The 11,287-nt window shown below is 35.8% G+C and overlaps 1 protein-coding gene across 1 annotated transcript; it reads right to left on the reverse strand.

The window, feature by feature from the left end:
* Positions 1-5,464: 5,464 nt before the first annotated feature.
* LOC142629787 (eukaryotic translation initiation factor 5A-2) lies at positions 5,465-8,644 on the reverse strand. The gene is made up of 5 exons (XM_075803822.1): positions 8,410-8,644; positions 7,037-7,159; positions 6,517-6,573; positions 6,361-6,435; positions 5,465-5,887 (listed from the first exon to the last, which is right to left on the reverse strand). The coding sequence occupies exons 1-5, from the start codon at positions 8,530-8,532 to the stop codon at positions 5,786-5,788; spliced, it is 480 nt and encodes a 159-aa protein (XP_075659937.1). The 5' UTR covers positions 8,533-8,644; the 3' UTR covers positions 5,465-5,785.
* Positions 8,645-11,287: the final 2,643 nt, after the last annotated feature.

Genomic DNA, 11,287 nt, shown 5'->3' on the forward strand with positions numbered 1-11,287 from the left:
CCAATTAATCTTGGATTTGATTGCCCATAATTCTTCCTCTTGGTTCAAAATACAATCCAGTTCTCTAAGGAGATCTCTTTCCAGATTCACCAAAAAAAAAGGACCTCGGCCTAGAGCTCTTTGAATTCCATCCAATCAAGCGAGGAGTTCCTCTTCTTCCCAAAGATATTACCAAAGTGCTCCCTATTCCAGCTAGTGGCCTCTCGGGAAAAATTAGCAATAGCTGAAAGAAGGTGATGAGAGTTGTTCCAAGCTTATTGAACCACTTGGGGAAATGAGGGATCCAAGAGCTAGAAATTGTGGAATTTGAATGATCTAGGGCAGTCGCAGGTAGGCACTAGATTGGTCTCCAAGAGCACGAGGCAATGGTTTGAGTGACACCTTGTGAAATGCTTAACCCTTGCCTCTGGATGGAGAGTGTACCAAAGCGGATTCATAAAAAATCTATTTATGCGCTCTTGGATGAGCACATGGGCATCTTTGCGGTTAGTCCAGGTGAATTTAGGTCTGGAAAAGCCTAAGTACCCGTTTGGATTGGGCTTATTGCGCATCTGCATTTTGAGTTTCACGTTTCCTTCTTTTTCTTTTTCTTTTTGGCACGACAAATTTCACTGTTACGGCTACTGTTCATGAACAGTAGCCGTAATATTTAACTTTTCAGCACACCAGTAGGTCCCGTGTTTTGTTCACAAGACCCACAAACCTCACTTTTCAGCAACTTTTTCATCAAAAATAGGTCCCACGATACTATTCACACATTTAAAAATTATTTTGCTACAGTATTTTCAGTTTTCAGTTTTCAGCAAAATAAGTTGTATCCAAATGGACCCTAAGTCAATCATGTTACATCTGTCTGGACACTCTTTAAAGAGAAGGGACCAATTAATACTGATGGCTCTTCCTCCAAGCTTATCATTATTTCGAAGAGGCTCATTAAAATCACCTGCAATAATCCAGGGCATACTGTGCAAATCCGCAACTCTTTGTGAGATTATTCCAAAGAATTGTTCTCTCCTCTAACTTGGGACTAGCATATACAGTAGAGAATAAAAATGAAGAATTGGAAATTCGTACCTTAATGGTGGTATGAATTTCTTACTCTGTCTTGGAGAGAAGAGAGACCTCCACTTTATCCGAATTTCAGAGGAGCCAAAGACCTCCCGTATAGCCAATAGTATCTGTGTGAATTGCGCCATCAAAGGGGAGACGGTTTGTGATGTCTTTGGCTCTCTCACCTCCAAGATGGGTCTCCATGACTACAAACAAATCTAGATCATGATCTCAGGTTAGATCCCTAAAGTAGCTTTGAAAATTGGGCTTTAAAACACCCCTACTAATCCAAATGATTATATTCATAATATGGGATTAGAAGGGGGGGTGGGGCACTCATCTGGATGGGGCCGAGCCTTCGCTTCCTCCCCTAACACCCATCCCATCTTCCTCAACATTGTCGTGATCAACTTGACTACATGACAATTTCCCATGAGGCATGTGTTTATCAGCTGTATCTCGAGCATCCTCCTTTCCGACAGCTCCAATAGGTGGTTTACTTCACAAAGAATCGACATGGGTGAATCCGCCAGGAATTCCCACCATGGGTTTGGTATTTTCCCCCACAGTGGATCTATCAATGGGAGATATGCCATTGCCACACTCTCCTCTATCAATGAGAAGGTGAATCCAACCCTTCATTAACGTTGTGTTGAACCAGCCCTACACATGAGATGGGTTCGCTTAACTCTCTGCCATGACAATCCACCTTGTTCGTTGATAAGGCTACAAACAAGAACTCAGGCTGATGATCTGAAGAGGATCCATTAGGTGACTGAGTAATCGATGAGTAGAAGAAGGATAGAACCCAGGGTCTACTAATTTCTTTAGTGGTCTGGGGATCCCTACCCCGGGCAATTCCTTTTTTGCCCATGATAGATGGGCTTGAAAGGTGAGATGGCATTGCTCTTGTGCAAGGTGAGCCTAGCCCATGAGAAAAACTTTTGGGAACATAAGGATCCACATGGCCCGTATCCCTGTCAACAGGCTTCATTAGGCCCCAGTCTACAACTAATGAGACCCTCCCCCCTTCAATTTTCCTTTTTCCTTCTCTTAAGTGGTCATTCGTGGTCCCGCACGAGACGCATATCGAAAGGGACCCTCAGGCACACTACCTAAGGAATTGGCACCATAACATTTGTCGTATGGACACGCTCTGGGGATCTCGTACTCTTTTGTAGCTTGGACCTTTGTCTTTTCCTGGTAACCATCAGCCACGGACCATAAGCATCCTCCTAGTCCAGATTGGTGGGGCCCTCCTTCAAGGCTAGCTCAATAGTGGCATGCACAACACATGTTATGGGAGTTTCCATACCTCCTAGACCACCTTCTAGGGTGTTCGACGGCCTGCTCTCCTGCATGGTGTACAGACAACTATCCTTTCGATGCCCAATTTGTCCACATGAAAAGCAAAGCTTATTAATACCTTCATAGCTCACTAGTTGTTCGATGCCACCGCTAAGAAGAACATTAGTGATTAAGGGCTTTTCCATGTCCACTTGGATATAGAGTCTCGCGAACCAACCTCTAGTTTTAACTGCAATGTAAGTGTCAATGCAGAGAACATGCCCAATGGATTCACCAATATACTTAAGAACCTCTGGTTCGTAATATTTAATTGGTAGCTCATTCAAACGGACCCATACAGCGATAGATGAGACATTAGCAGACGAGGGTTTAAAGTTCGGCTCCTATGGCCTAATCGACAAAAAGTGATCCCCGAAAAACCAAGGACCCTTCTTTAGCACCAAGTCATGGTCCTCCTTACATCCAAACCGGACCAGAAAGAAGTCTCAACCCAAGTCAATGATATCCATCCTCCCTATGGGACGCCAAAGGGCATTAAGCCTGGACTGCATAAAAGTGAAACCTACTGTCTTGCCATAAACCTTGACAATGAATGAGCTAGCCCATGTCACTCTGATACAGTGCTTAACCTCTTTGGACAACTTCATCGCTGCGAAACCTTCTCTCAGATCTTCCAAGTCCTCATCTGATTCTGCACTCGCTTCCATCTGGTCACTTAAAGCAAAAGAACGAGAGTATGCACCTGGGATCTCTCCCAGAAGTTTGTCCTTAAAGGACACTGGATATGACGGCGACCCGGTGCAGGGGAATGTGACCGTGTCTCTGGACTAGGGGAGAAGCCTGCATGATGAACATCTTTAACTTTCTGGTTACTACCGGCAAGTCCGGCATCCTCTTCTCGGGAGAGAGAAAAAGGTTTTGTATGGTCACTCATGGCAAGAATTATACTGTCCAGAATGTCGACAACGACATGTCATTGAATTCACGCCACATGTAATTGGTTCCCGTGAAACAGTTTCATATGGACAAAGACATGTCATTAGTGATTGATAAGCGAGAATGTGAGTTAGGTGCAGCTCCCGCCCAATGGGAAGTAACGAGGTTAGTCCCATCATGAAGAGGTAGTGTGTCCCTTCTCGCATATATGCCTTTATTTAAGCTTAGCAACATAAACTTGTTACCGAGTGGGACATTAAAATAGTTGAACCGTATGTTTATCCGCTTTTGGTTGAGTGACTCTTGAGCGTGCCCAAGCTCGAGTTAAAGGACACCCCTTCCTACCATGATGGTCAGATATTGGCCTTAATCTCTCATTCAATTTAGCTGAAATCCAAAGAAACTGGATTTTACATGTTCTAGTGATTAATGTGATGCACATTCTTAATTTTTAACTAACTCATAATAGTCTATTTACTAGTAACTAATTAACACAAACATGTGCAACTCTTGTAATCTTATCTAATTAGGCTCTAATTTGCCAACAGAGGGTTTAATCACATACATGGGACTTAGAGGGTGTTGGCACTGATATTTGGGACCAAACTGCCAAGGGAGGGTAGATCAACACAACATTATTGTGATGAAAATGATTATGTTTGAAAATTGAATTAATGTAGTAGATCTTTGAGCTTCGTATCGACATGGAGGAAAAAGAGGATCATTTTGGCGATTGGATTGGATAAAACACTTGGGTACTCCCAATAATTAAACATAAAGTTAACTTCATTGACATAAAGTTGTTCCTTAACGGCCACCTAGTGTTGCCCATTAACACTACCCTTGAATCTAATTGAGGTTTGTAGTGGTCATGTGCTCATTTAAGATGTAATACCATGTAGCTTTCCTTTTCAAAATAGAGATAAAATTTTGTCACGGTTACTCTCATTCCTAACGGTACATGAGGACTTCAACCAAAAAAAAAAAAAAAGTTTGGTCATTGCTGATTGATCGTGGATGAACTATATGTTATAAGCATAGGTGAGGTGGGCATTTAACGATCACAATTCACAACCTATTTGGAGGAGATTGAAGAGTGGAAAGGATGAAACTATGAAACTCGCTAGTTAGTCGTAGGGAGTCAAAATCTTCTGTCTCACTTTTCCTACTCCACTCTATACTTCACCAATAAAAACTTGCCACGTGTTCACCTAATTAATTAAATACTACTATTAATTAATAAAGGTAACATTAATAAGTCAATAATGATGGTATTTAATTAATTAGGAGAATACGTGGCAAGTTTTTATTGGTGGAGTATAAAGTGGAGTAGAAAAAATGAGACAGAAGATTTGAACTCAGTCGTGGGACCTCGTTCGAAAATTTGATATAAAAAAAAGGTGATCAGAGATCCTGAAATATTATTGTTTATAATAATATATGAGTAATTGCTAATATAGTAGACTTGCTATTGTACACTACGTACATAGTATTAAAAACACAATTTCATAATTTTAACTTAAATAGTACACCATTCAAAGGGAGTAAACTAAAGTTTACAATAGCATTATAGCAAATAGGTGACAAGATTAGAGGTAATTATAGGTTTTGCATGGTACAATATTGAACACATTTGTTAAAGATCTTACATGTAAACTAAGAATTTTCAAATATATAATTAAAAAAAGCTAGCAGTGAGAGAGAAAAAGAGGGCCAAAGGCAGGAAGACAGGGCAGGCCAGCTCAAAATTTAGTAGGTAATATCTCAGTGAATAAAAAAAAATGTCTTTTAAGTTTACATCCAAGTGAACATTAGGTTGTAAATTAAGCAACTATAATTAGGTTGTATATATTTTTAGATATACAACCCCGGATGTGGCATTTTTTTAATTACAATAAAAAGTCCAAAATGGATGGATCCTTGGATCCGCTAACACAATAGAAACGATCAAACTGCCACTGAAAGCGAGTACAGAATGACGTTTGAAAAAAAAATAAGGTACGTGTTATCAAGATTCAAGGGGTGATAAAATCAGAAGGCCACCTAAAAGCCTACAGCAAAAACAATCATCCGTCCATTTCTGTACTTATTCACTCAGTCTAAAAGCATTTAAATAGTATAAACATTTACAGCACAGACAAATTCAAATGCAAATAAGAAAAAACCAGAGTTACGAGAACCAATCTATTTGAATATGAAGAACTTTAAATCACAACTTGGAAACAACATGAGGCGCTAAGAAGTGTATATACAGTCTTTGCTGGAATATATAACTTCTCCACACCAAGACCCAGGATATGGTTCGGTACTAATCAAACAGAAGGAAATAGTGATTATAAAAACCTAATTCATAATGGCAAAGTCTAGTGATAAGTAGAGGCCACATTTCAATAAGAACATTTCAGAAATAAATGACCCCTAAAGTACACTACTATTATGCAGTTCTGTTTAAAGTCCCGGTCTTGAAGCATTCCCCATTCATGAAGGACAATTACTTGGGGCCGATGTCCTTAAGGCCACAGATCTGCTCTTCTCCCATAGCAGACATCACTGAAACAACCAAATCTTTTCCATCACCAAATCCATCCTTGATCTGCAAAATAGAATCCAAATAATCCATTAGGAACAGTAGTGCCAACAACTTTTTTGAAACATATTACATAGAATCTATTACAGATTGCCTACTAATTGCCAAGTAAAAAAAAAATTTCAAGTTGTCAGAAAAATCAAATAAAAGTTTAGGTTGCCACATCCTCCAGTTGCAAAAGAGCAGATTGGAAACATATTTGGAAAAACATGAAAGGGTCATGTCTGAGGTGACCTACCACTCAGTGCACCAACCAAAAACACATAATGATAACCAGAAGTTATACATGAAGAAATAAAATTAGCAATGCACCACCAGATCATAGTAATCAGAAAGATCGTTACACAGTTCCAGCAAGGTGTAGATTTTGTTTGCATTTGTAATAAATACAGGTGGAGGGGAACACTAAGGTTCAAACTTCACACAAACAAAAACACTTGCTCTAGCATATCAGAGAGGGAAAAAACCAGGTCACTAACCTGCGTCAGCAGATTGTCATCGGTTGGAAGCCTCAGGTCATCCTTAGTATTACCATTCTCAGTCAGCAGACTCACCTGAAGCATTCAACACTAAATATTACATTTACAGGTTTACTTAAATCTTAGAAAGTAATCAAAGAGAAATATTTTTCATACAAATCCATCCTCAGAGATATCAATCAGCTGATAGTCAGTACGGTTGACATGAGGAACCTGTAATACAACAATATACATGTCAATACCTCAGAAACACCACAAGTAAAAATAACTAACAGCAATAACATAGATCTGAATGAATGAAAAAATAAAAAATACACACACACACAAAAGAGCAATACCTCATCAAAAAAGTTAATGGGGCCATACTAATTTTTTGTACATAATGGTGAAGTTTTCTAGTTATTTAGATCATTTAATGAGTTGCAAAACTCTTATATGCCAGATAACCAAGTGAAAATTATAAATTCAACACATTTGTTAATGAAATAAGTAAAGATGTAGATCACTTTGTTTCACTGATTCAAACAAAGTCTATCGTTATGCTTCATAGATTTGTGTAAACAGATTGGATCTATAACTAACATGATTATTATATGAATAAGAGTTTAAATTCATCAACTTTTTCAACAGGCACCACCCTATCATAGTCTCCCCCTAAAATATATAAATGGCTTACATCACAGTTGTGGGATGAGGGAACAATATCCTCAAGCTTCTTCCCATTGAAGATGTCAATAGCAACAAAGTGACACTTTGCATGACCGTGCTTGCCGGTTTTGGAAGTCGAAACCTCCACAACCTGCAATAAAGACAAAGACATTAACTTTCTATATTTTATAACTAACAAACAATTTATTTACAACACTCATACAAAAAAATAAAAACAATTTATCTACAACATAACCATTAAATCCACAATTCAAGCACAATAGCTACAGGTTGTTTTAAGAATAAATTAACCAGAAAACAAAAATGAAAATTCAGCATATATATAAAAACATGTGTTTGTGGGTGTAGGTTGAGTTCAAGTCACACTTTAAAGAAAAAAAATTATTGAAAAGAGAAAAAAGTGGCCCCCATGTACACAGGAAGTTTCCTTAGGGAAGCTACAAACATCATCTAAAGGTATCTATAAATTCCTCCAATCTAGAAAACGAGCGACCACTCATAGCAGACATCAAATCATACATACGACGGGGCCAGAGGGGGAAGGGGGGGTTAGCAGTTTTATCTCCAAGGGCAAGCATTCAAGTTACACTTGTTAATTTCACACCACTTTTTTGATCATTCAACAGAGTTACAATAATGGGGGAGGGGAAACTTAAACCGTAGACATCTAGGTCGAAAGCACCAGGAAGTGCCGGTTGAGCCACAAGGCTCTTGCCCACTTGTTATTGGTACGCCACTTAATAAGTTTCTATTAGATGCGTATTTTAACAAATCCAACATTTTCTCCTTATTCCCACCATACTTGCAAAATTCCAAGATAATCATATATCACATGCATATCGAATAGTAAATAGCATCCAACTAATATGCAATTTGATCAATAATGCTATATATATACAAGCACACTTTTTTTTCTCTCAACATACATGAGAAATTAAACACTTTATTAACAAATTTCTGATATTTATGTATTGATTAGCAAAAAAATCCAACTAATATATATATATATATGCACAATTTCTTTTTCTTTCACATACATGAGAAATTCAAACATTTTATTCACAAATTTCTGAAATTCAAGCTTCAATATAATATTCCCCCTTGAAAGCAATCTTATCAAATCAAATCGATACACATGCCACTATAACCATTACCATATAAACACAAAAGAAAAAAAAAATTCTTTCACATACATGAGAAATTCAAACAACGATATACATGAAATCAAAAACAATTAAAAAATTAATTAAAAAAATAATAATATGAACCGAGTCCAACACAAATACGATCGGATATTTTCAGATTCTACGATATATGTAACTAAAAAAAAAAAATTTTAAAAAAAAGAAAAAAAAAAGAGAGAAATGGATCTAGGTAAACCTTGCAAGGCCTGCCTTTGATGACAATGTAACCGTTCTTGCGGATGGTTCCGGCTTGCTGAGGGTACGTCTTCGAAGCTCCGGCGTCGGCCTTCGACTCGAACTGGTGCTCCTCGTCGGACATGGCTTCGACCTAAAAAGCTTCGCAGAGAGAGAGAGAAAAAGAGAGCTTCGAAAACGCAGCGCAGAGAAAAAGAAAAAAAGTGAGAAAAGAGAGATATTATCGAAATGACATTTTAATATATATATAGGCGCTGTTTGGGTTTTAAAAGCGTGAGGGACTTTAGGGGCTTTTTATACAATTCAATTTTTAAAAGCCTCTCACGTCCATATTTTTATTTTATTTTTTTAGGGTAAATTCCGCTAATATATTCGAGGATTTCAAAACTAGTCAATTTAGTCTCTAAATAGTTGGTTATTTTTTTTTCAATTGTTAGAGGGACTAAACTGGTTTTAGAGACCAAATTGATTAATTTTAAAAAGTCTTAGACTTGGTTGGCATTAGCCCAACCCTCAAGAGGTATAAATGAAATTTACCATTTTTTTTATAAATTGAATTTCAAATTCCAAAAATTAATGATACTCTCATTTTTATAGGGTTTGTGAGAGGTAATTACTAATTAGCAGGAAGTCTTTGCTTTCAACTTTTTTAGAAAGGCTTATTTTTGTAGTCTAATCCATGACATTTCAATTTTTAGTAAAAGGTATTTTACCATTTTGCATTACGAAAATGTTAGGCGTACAATTTTTTTTTTTTACAGAATAAAATTTACAAATTGTTGATGTGACGAATGGTTATTAATAAATGAAAAAGTGATGGTGGTGAGCTCAGATGAAAATTAAAAAGTTGACTACAATTACAGTTTATAAAAATGTTATAAAATAATTTATACTTGTAGCATTACTCTTTGTACTATGATCTGACCTAATTTTTATTTTCAAATTGAACTATAAAAAAAACATATAACATGTAGTTTTTAGCATAGTATTTGATATGTTTATAATAAAAAAATTAAAAAAAAAAGTTAAAAGTTAAATGAATGTTGAATTAGTTTATGAACTATTTTTAGAAACTTTTTATGGGAAAAGAAAATAATCAAATCTTTTGACAACTTTTTATATTTTCTATAAAAGTGGTATTAAAACTTGGGTAGTATTAGTGGGTACTATACCTATTAAGAAATTGCTTTATGTCAGATTTTTTACCAGTTTTACAGGATGTTGAGTCAATTTTTTGATTTACATTTATCCCTTCAGACATAATTCTAGCACCTTATAGTATATGTTAGCATTTTTCTTAAACTTTCTCTAGAATGTTCTATTCACAAATGCCCACTTTGTATCCAACTTCCTCATTAACGTGCCAAAAAAAATATTCTCTAATATTCATTTGTATCCAACCTCCTCAAGTTTTTAGAAGGAAGAGTTGTTACTGACATATAAGAAGACATAATTTTAGTAATTTTCTTTAGTTAAGTATATCGTCTCTTTTTCTATGAGCCAAAATTAGGGAGATGGTTTTTTTAAAAGCAGTAAATTTATTTAAAGATAATTCCTTTAAAAATGGTTTATCTTTCAAGGGTTCTTATTTTTTAAAGACCTTTAGCACTCATTAGTAAATGAGGGTTAGGCTTGAATTTAGTGTTCAATGGCATTAGACCCGTTAAAATGGTAACATGTATTCACTTTTGGACACTTGTCACAATCTTATCAAGTTTAGTACACTGAACTTAAACTAAATCTATTAAATAGAATGAAATTTTCAATAGTTTTAAGAATGGACCCATCTAAGAAATTTTAAAATTCTATCCATACATTTTAGAATAACTAAACTAAATTTTGTTAAATGATCGATATTTTTTTTGAAGGCTTAAATGATCAATATTTCAAACATTATATAGCATTATTTTGATATCCATTTAAATTATTCTTTAGCATGATAAAATTCATTGTTCTGATTTTAAAATGAATGGATAATATTTTTAAAATTCTATTATAGAGTTACTCTTAAGATTTTTTACTTTTTAGAAAATATTGATTTTAATAATAACAATTTTTTCCCCATTTCAGGTGTGGGGTCAAGGCCTCAAGGGTGCGAGATATTTTCGATTGAGATATTTTGGGTGCTGGTCTTATTTATGGTGCATGTACCAAATACCAATATAGAGCATTGTGGTACTGTTGCCACTTGCCCCACATGCAAATAATAGCATTGATGCCCTGTACATCTCCTATTTGGTATCTTTCTTGATTGCGATTTGCGATTACATTTGTCTTTTCTTTTTCTTTTTTTTGATGGGGCGATTGCATTTGTTAAAAGCATTTACTTCGGAGATTTTGGATATAAAAGCCAATTTTCAACTGTCATAATGTGCCAATATGCATGCCTTAATCATTTTCTCCCATTGATCTCGCTGTCACCCACCAACCAAATCCTTTTTTACTGATATTAACAAAATATATTATATTAAGGAATAATGGAGATTTAAATGCATTATCTTTTCTTAATTTCACATTTAAAAGAGTTGAATAATAAAAAGACGTAACTTGGGTTTATTGCTCTTGTACAGTGAACCCATCAAAATCAAAACACATGGTTAAAAGTGAATTTTAACAAGTCCAACACAAAAGTGCTAAACCCAATCTTTGATTGATTTTTTTTGTCTCCCAGGCCAGGGACCAAGAATATTTAGTTAATTGTGGTTACAAATTTTCACAAACCAAAGAGCTTATGGATTGGTTAGGATGTTCTACTCATAGTCAAAAGATTATACTATATATTTCATTCCTGAAATTCAGCAAGGGGGTGTCATTATTTAAAAATTCAGCTCATAAGCAGATCAAAAGTAATAGTCAAGCTGCTGAGAACCATAAAAATT

Source organism: Castanea sativa, chromosome 3, assembly GCF_040712315.1.
Source record: "Castanea sativa cultivar Marrone di Chiusa Pesio chromosome 3, ASM4071231v1".
NCBI classification, from domain to species: domain Eukaryota; kingdom Viridiplantae; phylum Streptophyta; class Magnoliopsida; order Fagales; family Fagaceae; genus Castanea; species Castanea sativa.